Genomic DNA, 15,280 nt, shown 5'->3' on the forward strand with positions numbered 1-15,280 from the left:
CGTGAGCTTTTCGCGTCTGCTTCTGCGATACTGCCCCTTCTCACGATCACCACGAGCTGCCACTTTCTTAAGCTCAAAGACAAAATGGCAGACTCATCACCAGCATCAAGACGATCAACACGATCAAACAACAACACACCTCGCCGCTCTCAACGTGGTTCTCAGGCACCGCGATCGTCCGCTGCACCACCGAGCGATCCCCCTCAGCCAGACGAAGATGCTGCAAACTCACAACTCCAGAGCGAGGCAGGCGCAGCATCGAGCCGGAATGGAACACCAATAGGCACTCAAAATAGCAACTCACAATCTCAAGCACCTCCCACAAGCAGCCCGCTCTTCTTCCGCAGTTCGCCAGCTGGGAGTCAGAGTCAATCGCAGAGCCAGAGCTTAGGCGTGCCGGCCAGAGGCAGCGTCAATGGAAGCAGTCCGCTCAGACAGAGATCTGATGCCCAAACTCCAGCTGGTCTGAGTAGTGAAGGTGGCAGAACTCCTAGAGCAAACGGAGCAAACATTGGCGGTGAGCAGAACTAGGGAAACTTTTGCGCAAGAGCAAAGCACTGATAACGTTCGCAGACTCCTCTCCAATTCACTACGCCACAAGCTCGGATGCTGCAGGACCCAGATCGAATGGTAACAGACAGCACGGAACGAGTTCGACTGGTCTTTTCGTACGATCTGGTCTCGGAAGCCAGCCCAGCGCAAGAGAAAGGAGGCATGACATCAATTCAGATTTGCTAGACAGCTCAACCAGGCGACGACAGCTTTTTGTGGACGAAAATGGTGCTCCAGTCCCAATCGACCCTTCGGACGCAGCCACATTTTCGAATCTGAACCCAAACACATCAGATGCTGCTGCGCTTGGCGGCCGTGGCACAAGATTCATTTGGGGTACAAACATTTCCGTGCAAGATTCTTGGTCAGCTTTCAAGGACTTCGTGTTCAACTTTCAAAAGAAGTATCGCATGGTCCAAGATGGAGAACTCACGGAAGGCGAGAGCTTGGACAACGAGCATCCAGGTCTCGAGAAGCCAGCTCTTGCTCAGTGCGAGACTATGCTGGAACTTGGGACGAAGTGCTTCTACTTGGACTGCAAAGATCTCAAGGCATATCCAGGCACGAAGAAGCTGTACCATCAATTGCAATCTTATCCAAGTGAGATCGTTCCCTTGATTGATGGCGCCATCAAGGACACCCTGATGGAGCTTGCTGAGAAGAAGATGGGCGAGCGGAGATCACAACCATCTCAGAATGGTCGCACAGATCGATCAAGCTCGATGCCACCCATGCCCAGCTCAGACCTCGACAATGATATGAATGGCGGTGCAACACCACGACCAGCCCCACAGCCCTCCGCAGATGAGCAAGACTTGTATGCAGAGGTGGAGAGCTCATCTTACCGCGTGCGACCATTTGGTCTCGATAAGAACATCAATCTGCGAGACCTCGACCCGAAGGACATGGACCAGCTGGTGTCAGTCAAGGGCTTGGTCATTAGGACAACCCCAATCATCCCAGACATGAAGGACGCATTCTTCCGCTGCTCCGTCTGCCATCATACCGTCAAGGTTGACCTCGACCGTGGCAAGATTGCCGAACCCACTCGTTGTCCAAGAGAAGTATGCAGCGCTAGCAACAGCATGCAAATCGTGCACAACCGATCTGGGTTCGCAGACAAGCAAGTCATCAAGCTACAGGAGACCCCAGACTCTGTTCCAGATGGACAGACTCCACATTCCGTCAGCTTGTGTGCTTACGATGAGCTGGTCGACATTTGCAAGGCTGGTGATCGTGTCGAAATTACGGGCGTCTTCAAGTGCAACCAGGTTCGCGTGAACCCACATCAACGAACTGTCAAGAACATCTTCAAGACATACGTGGACTGCTTGCACATCCAGAAAGTGGACAAGCGCCGCATGGGCATCGATCCAAGCACAATCGAAGAGCAACTTGCGGAGCAGGCCGCTGGAAGCACGGAAGAAGTCCGAAAAGTCAGCGAAGAGGAGGAGGAGCGAATCAAGGAGGTCGCTTCAAGACCTGACGTCTACGAGCTTCTGGCACGATCGCTGGCTCCCTCGATCTACGAGATGGATGATGTGAAGAAAGGAATTCTCCTCCAGCTTTTCGGCGGTACAAACAAGAGTTTCGAAAAGGGAGGATCGCCGAAGTACAGAGGTGACATCAATGTCTTGCTGTGCGGTGATCCCTCCACGTCGAAATCGAAGATGCTGGAGTACATCCACAAAATCGCTCCTCGCGGTGTGTACACTTCTGGAAAAGGTTCCTCGGCTGTGGGTCTGACAGCCTATGTGACTCGCGATCCGGAAACCAGATCACTTGTTCTCGAATCCGGTGCGCTCGTCCTGTCTGATGGAGGTGTCTGCTGCATCGACGAATTCGACAAGATGTCCGACAGCACCCGCTCGGTCCTCCACGAAGTCATGGAACAGCAGACGGTCTCGATTGCCAAGGCTGGCATTATTACCACTCTCAACGCTCGAACATCGATTCTTGCTTCTGCCAACCCCATTGGCAGCAAGTACAACGTCAACCTTCCTGTGCCGCAAAACATCGATCTGCCACCAACGCTCCTTTCCAGATTTGATCTCGTCTACCTTGTGCTAGATCGCATTGACGAGAGCACTGATCGTAAGCTGGCAAGACATTTGGTTGGCATGTATCTCGAAGACACTCCAGAGAATGCCAGCCGGGATGAGGTCTTGGTAAGTCCTGTCGATGCCACAACTCTTTCGAGTCTCTTGCTAACCTCCCCTCTAGCCCGTCGAGTTCCTCACGTCCTACATCTCCTACGCCCGCACCAACATCCACCCCAAAATCTCTCAACCCGCCGCCGATGCTCTCGTCCGCCACTACGTCGCGATGCGAAAACTCGGCGAAGACATTCGTGCCTCAGAACGTCGCATCACAGCCACAACCCGTCAACTCGAATCCATGATTCGTCTCTCCGAAGCCCACGCAAAAATGCGTCTCAGCTCCACCGTCTCCGAAGAAGATGTAGAAGAAGCCGTTCGTCTTATCCAATCCGCTTTGAAACAAGCTGCCACAGATGCAAGAACTGGTCTTATCGATATGGGTCTTTTGACCGAGGGGACTTCTGCGAGTGAGAGGAAGAGGAAGGAGGATTTGAAGAATGGGGTTGTTTCGGTTTTGGATGAGTTGCTTAGGGGTGGGAATTCGAGTGTTAGGTATGGTGATGTTGTGAGAACGCTTTCGGAGCAGAGTTCTGTGCCGGTTGAAGGGCAGGAGTTTGCTGAGGCTGTGAGGGCTTTGGAGGCGGAGGGGAAGGTGCAGGTTATTGGGGAGGGACCTAGGAGGAGTATCAGGAGGGTTACCGGTGTGGCGTAGAATGTATGGGATGATGAAATGGTGATGATGGATCTTGGTTTGTTTGGTGTTCCTGGCGTTTTGTATGCAATGAGCGAACGTGGTGGGATTGAGGAATGTGTGCTGTTTTGGGTGTAGATGATACCGCAGTTATGAATCGCAGATTTCTGATGCCTACTCAGATGTCAATAATCTTGTGCCTTTGTCTCCTGCTTGCAAGGTCAGTCGTCAAAAGAGGTTTCCAAGCACATTCATGCTTTTCCGCGTAGGCTCAACGCTCTCAACCTGTTCGTGTGACAGCGAAAACGGGGCAATGAAGGTGTATCTGCTGCTCATCAGCGCATGCGCGCTAATCGTGTCTTGTTCGTGGTATCTCAGGTCTAATCGAGAAGTCTTGGAAGTCATTTCCTAGCTCGTTGCAAATGCATCGTCCTTCAGGCTAGGAGCTCAAATTTTGCTCAATCGCACGATCAACCTCCATTGCTCTTTCCTCACTCGTCGATAGACATGTTTCCGAAGTCTTGCCCTTCTGACCTTCCGTCGCTCGGTCTGCAGTCGCTCCTCTTCTCGAGCCTGTTCTTGCGCGCGTAGCCATCGCAGCGGGCAGATCATCTTTCAGGTAATTCTCACCGTCAGCAAAGACTGCTTTCAGCAAGAAGATTGCCCACCACGGAGGGCAAGAACCAAGTGTAGAGTCGCGCCGCCTTCGAGGTTGTATTCTGCTGCGGTCTTGTCGTCGTTCCTGTTTGAGCCCCCACATCGCGTCAGCCAAATTCTTCTCGTCTTCAAACTCTGGTATATGGGCGTGTGTCTGTCTTACATCTGCTTGCCGCCAAAGATCAAGCGTTGTTGGACGGGTGGGATGCCTTCCTTCTCCTCGACCTTTTCCTTGATTTTCGAAACTCTGTCGTCGGGCTCGATGTTCAGTTCGATCTCTTTGCCGGTGAGGGTACGGACTCTGTGCCGTTGACGAGATGGTTAGCAATCGCGTTGGATTTTGAATGATGACCGTAATGGTAGCCTTACTTGATCTGCATTTTGACGATGTTGTCGCGGATGTGCTCTGAGGGCGCTTAGGTGTAGTAGAGACAGCGGTCGAGGTGGAGGAATCAGCGATCCAAGTGTTTGTCTTTAGAGGGAAGAAACACAGAAGTGTTGTTGATTCAGCAGTGATGTCGATGTCGATATCGATGCCACATGGCGGGGCAGGCTGCAATTCCGGCCCGAGCTTTCGCCTTTCCTGCTTTGATAATGTTTGCTTTGGTTCACTCCCTACGTCCTCCACGTGAAATACCGCTACTCTTTCATCGACATCGCCAGAACGGTACGGAGACTTCGACTTCGCGGTGTCGATCTAATCATGGAAGCTTCTGCAGTAGACGCGTCTCGAAGCTGAAAGGAAGATCACTATCTATGTCACCCATATCAGCAACAACGACGTGTTGCAGCTGGCATATGAAGCTGTATTCTCGTGCTATCCACAGGCGTGTAGACTTTACGTTCGAACTTTGACCACGCCTTTCATCTCTGCAGTCTGCACTGCCGCACTGTTGTCAGGACCGCCGGACAGGAAGGCTTGGCAGCTCAACATCATCTTCACGATTTTCACTCATCGGCATCTGGGCTGCATGGCCTTCGTTAGGTCTTGGAGTTTCGGTTATGCTGAGATATCCGACAAAATACTTGTGGATCGGGTCTGGGAGACTTTGGATTCTCGGCTCACTCACAAAACCTCTTCTTCTAGACATTTGTCGGCATGATTTATACTTGGCAGCCTTACTGCACGACCGGGACAATTGGCACCCTCCAATATCTAGGCCACCACCTAGTGCAAGCCGATAACCAAATCTGTTGCTTCTCTGCTTGCGAGTACAGCCTCTCTGCAGTAGATACGAGCCCAAGGTAGGTCGAGGCCGGAAAGGTTCGCGACGCACAAGATTGGAGAGGCCGCATGAAGGCGGCCATTTTGTGCTTCGTATGAAAAGCATTGTTTGCTTCCCACTTTCTCTCACACTACTGACCTACACCACGAAATAATATTGAACAATGTCTACACCACCCTCCATGTCCTGTCCTTCAGGAGGCACCTTCTACGCCTGCCTCAATGACAGCAAGTTCGTCGGTTGCTGTGCCTCGAATGCTTGCGGCAGTACTGGTTGTCCAGCGGAAAATCTTTACGCAGCATCTTTCGAATCCGTAAGTGAATCCCACTATTACGAATCGTTCATGAACTTACTGGCTTGCCTCCCTTAGTCTCAATACGGACAATACTCAGATCAGGAATGCGACGCAGGACAGTTCTGGACACGCCGAGACACAACACCACCATTCTGGGGCTGCTGTAAATCTAATCCTTGTAATTCTGGGTGTTCTAATGGGCATTTGGCTCAGGGCTGGAGCGTATCTGAGTAAAGATCCAAATAATGCGGCGGCTTTCGAGGCTTTGAATGGGGCGGCGGTAATTTCTGCTGCTTCTGCTCCGTCGAGTACGACAAGTAGCTCTGCTGTCACAAGTTCTGGGGCATCAATGTCAACGCTCGTGACCGAAACATCAGCTACGGCGTCTTCGACAGCTTCTTAGTCTGTGGCATCATCTCAGCGTGCCAGTCCAGCCGGAGCCATAACAGGAGGCGTAGTTGGCGGTCTTGCAATTCTCGCAGCGCTAGTCTTTGGACTCGTCTGGCTGCTCCGTCGAAAACGTTGTTCTTCTCCCTCTTCTTCAGTCCCACTTCACCAAGCAAGAGAATTACAGCAACCACACGAGAGCAGAGAAAAGACGACCAAGCAGGAGCCTACAAGTGAGCCAAGACTTCACCGACTCGTTTCTTCCTTTCTTGCTGACGTCTGGCAGGCTACTATCAACCTTCCTCGCCATATTTGCCACAGCCTCCCTACTCTCCAGCTCCACCGAGTTATGCCACGAATGAAAGAGAGAGGCAACGGCCGGCGAGTGAGCTGCCAGGTTCTACTGCTGAATGCGAGATGGAAAGTGGACAGAGGTATCATCCTTACCGAGTCTCCTCACAACAGCAATGCTGAGCAGTCTCGAGTGTGAAACGTGGAGAAGTGGAGAGAGTGGAGGATATTGGTATCTGGGGTAAACTCAAGGTATGGACCCCATTGCTGGCTACTTAGGGTTTCTCCAGTAGTAGTTCTTGTTGCTGCGGTATCATTTTGTTGAGAGCATCTCCGAGCACGCTTGAGAGGCGGCTCTTGCTTACTTTTGCAAGGTTCCTTGTGCCAATTTGGTTGCCCTGTTGATGATATGCTTTGCTTGGCCCATCAATGCTCTCTATCTCTAAAGAATGCGAGACCTCCAGTTCCGCACTGTGATGACAGTAAGGCGGACGACTACTGTCCGGGTCGAGTATGGATGGTGCTGAGCTGCAACACGAAATCGGCAAGTCATGTCTCTGCACCATTACTCTTCATAGCCGGTCAGTCAGCCAAAAAAGCAAGGAGAGGTAAAAGCCAGGCGTAACCGAGATATCACGTCCGAAAGTCTCGCGCTTCGACGGCCTCCGGCATTCGTATCTTCCATGCATGGTACAGCGTCTTCGCGCATCGGAGGGCTATTACTTTTACGCTTAACAGTGAAGCCGAGTTTTCAATTGGCCCAAACCCTTGCTAGCCCAGAACGGGGGAAAATTGATAGCCTTCCGATGCGCGAAGACTAGTAATGGAGCCCACTATCTAGTATATAGTATATACAATGTATATTATACGGTATATATAGGGGTCGGAAATGAAGGTATTATATACACCTATAGGGCCTATAATTATAGGTTATTAGTACTAATTAGGGTCGCTGCCGCTAGCGGCTAGCACCTAGCCGCCGTACTATACTACTAGTAGTCGCACTATATTATTAGCCCTCGCACTACCTACGAGAGGTATTATATTAGCACTACGAGAACCGCGTTTTATCGCGTTACTATCGCGCTTGCTATACTAACTGCTATACAAAATGCGATAGATTAAGAAGCAGTAGAAGGGCTAGAGATATAGCAATAGTACGAGGGCTAGGTAATAAAAATTAGACAAGGAAGAGCCGTATCTCTAGCGGAACGACAATAGCGTAGAGTATATATCTATAGAGGATATAATAGACTATTTTGTATATAGAATTCCTCCTCTTTCTATAGTAGACTGCCTATTAGATTCTATCTCTTATATAGACCTATTTCTATCGAACTCCGCTATCTATTACTATGTCCGATAGCTTGTCTTTAAGTTAATAATAACAGGCTATTCTTAGTAAGCGTAAGCGTAGTAAAGACGCCTATTAGTCTCTCGTTACTCGAGAGATTATCTAAGGCAAGACATACCCTCTAGTAACTTATAACTTCTATAGTAATGTCTAGTATTTAAACGCTAAGACTCGGACGATCTACTATCTTAAGAAGTGCAAGTTGTTACTAGAAGAGCACTAGCCTGTCTATTAGCCTTACCTTATTACTAAAGATCTAGATATTAAGCTAGTATCTAATCTACTAGATAGTAATAGAGATAAGGAGCCCTTTACGCCTAGGCTATAGTAAACGACCCTTATTATTAGCAATAATAGCTATATCGACTTTATAACTCTAGAAGACTATAAGAATGCTTGTAAGGGGGTTACTAAGTAGGTGTTTGCCTCTAGTAACTAGTTAAGTATTACTAAGTATCTAACCTTCGCTATATAGTTAAAGAAACTAAGACTAGCCTTTAAACCTCCGACCCGCTAGTAGCTTATATATAAGTATCTGCCTCGTATTTACGAGGAATTAAAGGCGGAGATAGAAGCTAATATCTCGAAGAGCTATCGGATTACTTTCGTAACTAATAGGTAGACTAATAATAGTAGGAGGTCGAATACTAACTATCTCGCAGTTACGCCTCGAGCGGTATACTTCGTCGGTTCTAAGAAAGTCGGCATTTATCGTAGTACTATAGAGCACTATACTAAAGGCCTTCGGAAGGCGATAGAGCTATATAGCGATAAAGTAGTTGCTTTAACTGCTAACAATGCGAATGTTGTAGCGGCTATAGCGAAATTGGTATATCGAAGATTAAATATAGAAGTCGGACCCCCGCTAGGCTATAAGCAGACCGCCCCTTTCCGTCTTATCTACGCTTATCTATTAGGCTGTTAGATACGCTAACCCTAAATAGGTTAGGCTTTACAAACCTAAAATTATTACGATTAGGTACTGTTCTTATAAAGTTAAACTTCTTATAGACGATATTTACTAATATTATACTATCGACGAGTTCTTTACGCGCCTACTAGCGGTATCTAACTACTTTAAGAACACCCTCCTGCTATTCGAACTGCTATTAGACATTAGTAAGGGCAAGGTACGGTAGTTTTAGTTACTAGGAGAGACCCGCTAGTAGGGTAAGCTATACTACGCAAAGGCGGTCTTCGAGAACCGCAACTGTATTTAAGAGCTTCGTATATAAGAATACCGCCTACTAGAAGGCTAGAACAAGGCTAGTACTTCTTAGAAGTTAGCCTAGTAGGCGGTCTGTTAGATTACTAAGCGTAGTAACTTCTAGAAGCAATTAGATAACTATATTAAGCTAATAGAGCCCTTCCTTTAGGTTACTATCTCTCTCGAAGCCGACAAACTACTATTATCTTATGTCTATAGTTGCTTTAAGTAGCTTTATAACACCTCCTAGAACAACCCCTTTATTAGTAATAAAGAACTCGAAGAGATAATCGATTTGTAATATAAGGAGCTATATAGGCCTATTATGCTTATCGCCTATCTTACTAACGCAAAGGAGCGACAACACCCTTAACGATAGGACATTATTGTCGGCATAGAAGAGTTAACCGCCTATATAGACTTCTTAACTATATATTGCCGCCGGCAAGGCCGAAGCAGCTTACTGCCTAGTTATAAGTATATACCTAAGTCTCGCTTAGAGGTCGAGTCTCGTATAGCTAGTCTCCTTACTAATCTCTTTACCTTATATAACCGTAGAGGCGTCTTTGCTAATTCTATTATATAGGCTTCTGCGAAGGCAATAACTCTATTACAATAGTAGCACAACCTCGTTAAAGACTACTTTCCGGAGCTGTCTGTCTTATATATACTAGTACTATCTATCTGTCTAACAACTAGCGCTACTAAGCGTAACTAGTCGGCTTATAGCTTTATTATTAACCTCCGCCGTAATCGACTATCCTTAGAGGTCGTAGAGATGCTAGTCTATTACTATTAGAACCTCTAGATTAAGTATAAGATTAAGAATAATATACTAGACGACGATAACTTCGACTTACTATAAGACATGCTTCGAGAGCTATATAAGAAGAGCTAACTATCTTAGATTTAATATAATGCCGAGTCTATTAACTAAGACTTCGATACGTAGCCGTAGAGTCCGCTATATATAGAAAATAGCGACGACGAGAGTTATAAAGTAGCCGCCGAAGAGGCGGCAATAGCACTTCTATAAGCCTCTACTACTTAGTCTTAGTCTACTTAGTCTGTCTAGTCTTACTATATTAAATACTATTCTATATACTAAGTATTACTTAGTAGCTATTATCTCCTTTTGTATATGCACTTATATACTAAACTAGACTCGGTCTAGTACGGACTGTATATACTAGGTATATACCTGTATATTATACGGTATATATAGAGGCTATTTTTAGTATACCGTATATCTATATCCCTAGCGAAGACGCTATACATTCGGTATAACTTAGGTTTAAAAGTTGTAAAGAGGCAAAGTCGCAAAAGCGCCTTTTAGACTTTAATAGATCGTTAATCTATCTACGTGCCTAGTCGTCTTATTAGCCCTACTTTAGGCCCGTTACGTTGCCCGATTTTTAGCTTTGTTAAACTTTGTAGATTTCGTCGGATGTTATACCGTATAAGACCTATTACTCCCTAGTAACGAGGCAAGGTAAGCTTAGATTCGCGCTAGGAGGTCGAGCTTCGATTTGCGTTATATTAGAGGATATAGAGGGCATTAAGTTTAGAGCGTTAGTTTTATGTTAATCGTTTGCTTTAGGGCATAATTTTGGTAGGTAGATAGGATATATAGAAGTTTATACTATAGTACTCGCGAGTTAACTAGCTAACGTTAGGAGTATAGTAGCGAGGCTACGTAAAAGTCGCCTAAGCCGTCGAATAGTCGTAGATATTATATGAATTCTATCCTCGATTTAGCTACAAGAGAGGGTGTTTCTTATACTAGTAAGGGTATAGCACTAGGATAAGCTTTTCTAAGATTATGTTTTAGCGGCTTAGCTAAGTCGCTGCTTATTAGCTTATTATTATATATAGTAAGCGCGTCTGTTGATGCGTAGTAATACTGCCTTCTAGACTAACTCGAAGAGTGTTAGCTTAATCCTAGTTTTTATAGTACGAATTCGATGCTAGGATAATACTCTCGGTAGATAGCGGAATGCTAGTGCTTGCTTCAACGTCGGTACTAGTATTATCGATGCTCGGCATTATATAGCAGGTCTGCTTAAAGCGGATATTGAAGAGGAAAGTGCTTTCGGTATAACTTCTAAGGTTAATAGCACTATGTTACCTACGTTACATTAGTACTTACGGGTATTAGCGGATTGCTAGCGCCGCCGGCAAGGCAAGGACCGCTCTATATGCTTCTGCACTTAGCTAGCTATAGCTTTTGCGACGTATTAATTAGTAATAGAGCCTACTATCTAGTATATTATATATATATTATATATTATACTATATATATAGCCTTTACGGCCGGAGGCCTAGTATACACCTATAGAGGTCGCGTCTACTAATATTGCTAGATCTAGTATAGTAGCGATAGTCTCCGCTAGTATAGTCTAAGCTAATATATACTATAGATCGCTACGTAAGTAATCGAAGAATTTACGAAGCGGCCGCTCGTAGGTTATAACTACGTATTAATCTCGTAATATAAGGCTAAACTATATTTAGATACTATATATACCTCGATTAAGCGAGATAGCGAACGGGGGTAATCCCCGTAAACGGTAGCTAGCTTAAAAGCGTTAGACGTAAACTTTTTAAAGATACGGATAATTCCTTTAGGCAGTACGCTAGCTTTAACTAGTTAGATCCTGTTTTTAGGGATTACCGCCGTCCGCTGTCTCGCTTAATCGTAGTATACTACTCAAAAGTCGGCTTTATAGTCTCGGCCGTAGTACTTTAATATTACTTACGTATATCCGGACTTTTAGCGGCCTATAAGACCGCTTGCCTTTATCTATTATTTATTAGTAGCCTTATACTCGTATACTCTCTTAGTCTTAGTTAAGGTATTGTACTAATAGAGAAGAGGCACCGTATAGCTAAGCAAGCCTTAGGCAGATCCGTGTTTTGAGATTGACTAATCATAGAGCGCCAAGAAATCGGACTACGCAGTATAACCTACGAGCGGGCTCCCCTTAGTTACCTAACCTTCGCTACGCGTTAGGGGGCACTAGAGCTACCTCCTATTAGGCTTATAGGTATAAAGAATCAAACTGCGACCGGGTGCACGTAATAGATTAGTAATTAGGGCTAGCTTCCGAACTTTCCGACTAGCTAATTATAAACACATCTAATAATTCTTCGCCTACAAGCCTAAGAACAAGCCGTGCTAAACTAGCCTGCGACGTACTACTTTTTCGCGACTACGTAAATACAACAATCTGAATAGCGGAGATTGTAGCCCTACTAATTGCGCTTTATTCTACCTACTAGACAAGTCTGTACGACGTTAGCGCGTTAAGGTTTCGCTATTCTGCTAAGCCGACTCGACTGCAGCTGTCCGGATTGCTAGGCGGCTAGCTACACTACTAGAAACACCTTAATATAAAACATACCGCATCGCCTAGCTAACACTTAGAGGTCCTTCTCCTAATCCTAGCTATTATTATTTAGGTAGGCGAAAATTCCGTCCGACGCCTACTAACCGCTATATAGCCCTCGAGAGCAAACGAGAACCTTCCTATAGCCGACTCGACACTTCGAGATCCTTCTCTAGCCATTTCCGAACAACTTTTATAAAGCGATTAAGGGCGCCCGAGTAGTACTTGTTGTATTGTCGCTAGATAGCAGACGCTATTCTAAAGCTAAGGCTAAAATACCTAAAAGTCGCTACTAATACCGCTAATACCGCTATAGAAGAAGCTATAGAGCCGTTAAGCGAAATTAGTAACGTACTAGAATATCTGTTTAATGCCGTAGGTTAACTAGTCGTCGATATATAAGGCAACTATATACGTGTCGACGATGTAATAGACATAGATATAGACGAAGATAATAATCCGCTTCTAGGCTAGCCTAGCCATCCGACTTAAGGCCCTACGGGCATACTAACACAGCGTCTGCCTATCCTAACAACTAGCGGCAATCTATTTAGTAATCTCGACGATATAGAGGTACTAGCTAGAATAGAGCATATCGGCTAACTATCTCGAGCTACTGCTGCTACTAAAGAAGAAGAAGAAGAGGAGGAGTCTAAGGATAAAGACTAAGGCGAAGAAGATACTAAGCTAAGTAACGATAAAGAGGTTGATGCTCGTAATTTAGACGACGACGACGACGACGACAACGATAAGGAGGCCGCTAAGGAGGCCGCTAAGACCGAGCGTAGGGCTGCTAACGAAGACACTATTAAGCGACGACTCGACAAACACTATAAGGAGCTAAAGGGCCTTATACGGCAGTATAAGATTAGTACCCTATACCTAGTTAAGTATTTAGTCGGTAAGCTAGGCGAGAAGAACTCTAGATCTCGTAAGACGACTAAGCGCTCTACGTAGTACGAGCTCAATCTGTAGTCCCTCCTAGTAGCCTTTCTAGAGGAGCGCCTATTTAGTAGCCGTATTATCCGCAAGGAGCTAAAGGGCCTAGTCGGAAAGCCGTTGTTTAGTATATATAAGCTAGAATATAGCAAGATAGAGATCGACCTTACTAGTATAGACGAGACTATTAAGCAAGCTACACCGACTTAGTATAAGCTCTGTATAGAAGAGCTACTACCTAACCTTCGCCGCGATACCGAGCAATACTAAGAAGAATTCCTAGATAAGCGTAATATAGCTAAGAAGCGTACTATTGCGTTAATAGCTTAGGTATTGTACTCGATTTTATATATTAATGCGTCCTTCTTCCCGAAGGCTCTCGGTATACATCGGTCTCGTATAATATTGTCGGTTACTAACTATTGTCTTAGGAATCTTCCTTGTCTCTAATAGCGCGAGTCGTCGCACGATTAAGTGCTTAAACAATCTAAATATAGTACCGTCGTACCGCACTATTTAGATCCTAATAGACAAGAACGCCGATATATAAGAGACCAAGATCGCAGAGTTGGCTTGCTATAAGGACAAGCAGTAGTTCTTTGTAATCAACAACTTCAATCGGATATAGAAGTATACTATCTAGCGTTCCGGAGAGACTAACGAGATAAAGGCTATAACTATATCGTACATCGTAAAGAATAAGTGCATCCCGAAGGGCGGTCTAAAGAAGAAGATGATCTATTACGATAAGCCTCTCGATCCTAATAATATCTTCAAGAACATATATAAAGATTAAGCAACCCGGCTAGCAAGTTAGGATAGTATCGAAGAGCCTAGGGTTATCGAGAATGTAAACAAGAAGACCGCTATATTCTATATTAATAAGGCAATCGCATATGCATTTCTAGAGGCCTATAAAGCGCTGTTTAAGAAGGAGAAAGAAGAGGCAGGAGATGCTATAGTAACACCTCTAGCCTAGCCTGTAATCGACGAGCTTCCTACGGTACGTATAGAGCTATATTCGATGCTAGTCTCGTTTAATAATAAAGCGACGCTTAAGGGCATAGTCGCTATTTAGGATAAGATTCAGCTTAGCTTTATAGACCTCGATCGCGATAAGGATTTCGCAAGCGGACCTAATAGTCCTATAACCCTTATAGCTGGCGATAATATAACCGTATTGCGATCGATCAGTGTCCGTAACGAAAGCGTCGAAAGCGAAGATCTATACGACAAGCGAGACACTATCGTCGCTATCCCTATAGCCGAATTCTATACTATAATAAACACATTCTTTACCGCCCTACGCACCTACTAGGATAACAATAAGGCTAGTAAACCTCTACTAGTCGTATAGACCTTAAAGGGCGATGCGGCTTTCTAGTATAGCGAGAACAAGGTTAGCAAGGAGAAGCCTAAGTTCTTCGAGATCCTATAGCTAGCTATTACTACTTTCCGCTCTCGTGCTGTTAGTGCGTTAATATAGTGGCTTTTAGATAATAGCCGGATTGTTATTACTAGTAAGGAGAACCAAATGGACCTAATTACCGAAGCCCTCTCGCGAATAACTGCTAAGCAGTATCTCTACGTCGTTAAGGAGGTGATTTATAAGCAGCTGTTATTAACCGCCGCCTAGCGTAGTAAGCCTTATCGTACTAGGGGCGAAGCTCCCGATGCCTAGTATATAACGATAGCGAGGTTGATAAAGGAGATCGAAACTAGCCTAACTCTCCGTAAGGCAGTCCGTAATATAGACATCGGGCATCTACGTAGAATTACCGATTTCCTAATCCCTAGCTTCTTCGGCGCTAGCTAGGGCAATTACGGGCGTATAATAATCTTAAAGCGCTAGATGCTTAGTCCTGGTTGTAATCCAGTTATGCAGGATGCTATCCTTTTATCTAGTGTCGTATCTAATAGCAAGAAAGGCTATACCCTAGCCGTCGACGAGCAGCTCGAAGTTTATAACTACGAGTATTCCGAGGATATTAATCGCATCGCCAACTCGATACACGATTTAGCAGCGACGTTTAAGAAGGTTGCCCTTAATCGAGAGCCTTCTCGAGTCCTACGCAATATAATAACTAGCTTTACTAGTATTAAGCTAAGTTTATACTATACCTATAAGAACACGTCTAAAGACGTATTTAGTCGTGCTAAGATGCTATTTACGAGCGGGTTTATGTCTCCTTA

General features: G+C 45.4%; 3 protein-coding genes across 3 annotated transcripts; 2 read left to right on the forward strand and 1 right to left on the reverse strand.

Moving 5' to 3' along the window:
• Positions 1–84: 84 nt before the first annotated feature.
• MYCFIDRAFT_26292 (uncharacterized protein) lies at positions 85–3,363 on the forward strand (the record flags this gene model as incomplete). Its single annotated transcript, XM_007929708.1, has 3 exons — positions 85–517; positions 574–2,720; positions 2,776–3,363. 3 exons carry the CDS (start codon positions 85–87, stop codon positions 3,361–3,363), a joined length of 3,168 nt encoding a protein of 1,055 aa, XP_007927899.1.
• Positions 3,364–3,669: 306 nt separating this feature from the next.
• Positions 3,670–4,497, reverse strand: MYCFIDRAFT_211723 (uncharacterized protein). The gene is made up of 3 exons (XM_007930126.1): positions 4,369–4,497; positions 4,163–4,300; positions 3,670–4,084 (listed from the first exon to the last, which is right to left on the reverse strand). Exons 1-3 carry the CDS (start codon positions 4,377–4,379, stop codon positions 3,991–3,993), a joined length of 243 nt encoding a protein of 80 aa, XP_007928317.1. The 5' UTR covers positions 4,380–4,497; the 3' UTR covers positions 3,670–3,990.
• An 891-nt stretch (positions 4,498–5,388) lies between these two features.
• Positions 5,389–7,333, forward strand: MYCFIDRAFT_76937 (uncharacterized protein; the record flags this gene model as incomplete). Its single annotated transcript, XM_007929884.1, has 7 exons — positions 5,389–5,538; positions 5,596–5,683; positions 6,066–6,140; positions 6,245–6,341; positions 6,393–6,450; positions 7,079–7,093; positions 7,319–7,333. 7 exons carry the CDS (start codon positions 5,389–5,391, stop codon positions 7,331–7,333), a joined length of 498 nt encoding a protein of 165 aa, XP_007928075.1.
• Between the last annotated feature and the right edge of the window lie 7,947 nt (positions 7,334–15,280).

Source organism: Pseudocercospora fijiensis (genome assembly GCF_000340215.1).
Source record: "Pseudocercospora fijiensis CIRAD86 unplaced genomic scaffold MYCFIscaffold_6, whole genome shotgun sequence".
Classification (NCBI taxonomy): domain Eukaryota; kingdom Fungi; phylum Ascomycota; class Dothideomycetes; order Mycosphaerellales; family Mycosphaerellaceae; genus Pseudocercospora; species Pseudocercospora fijiensis.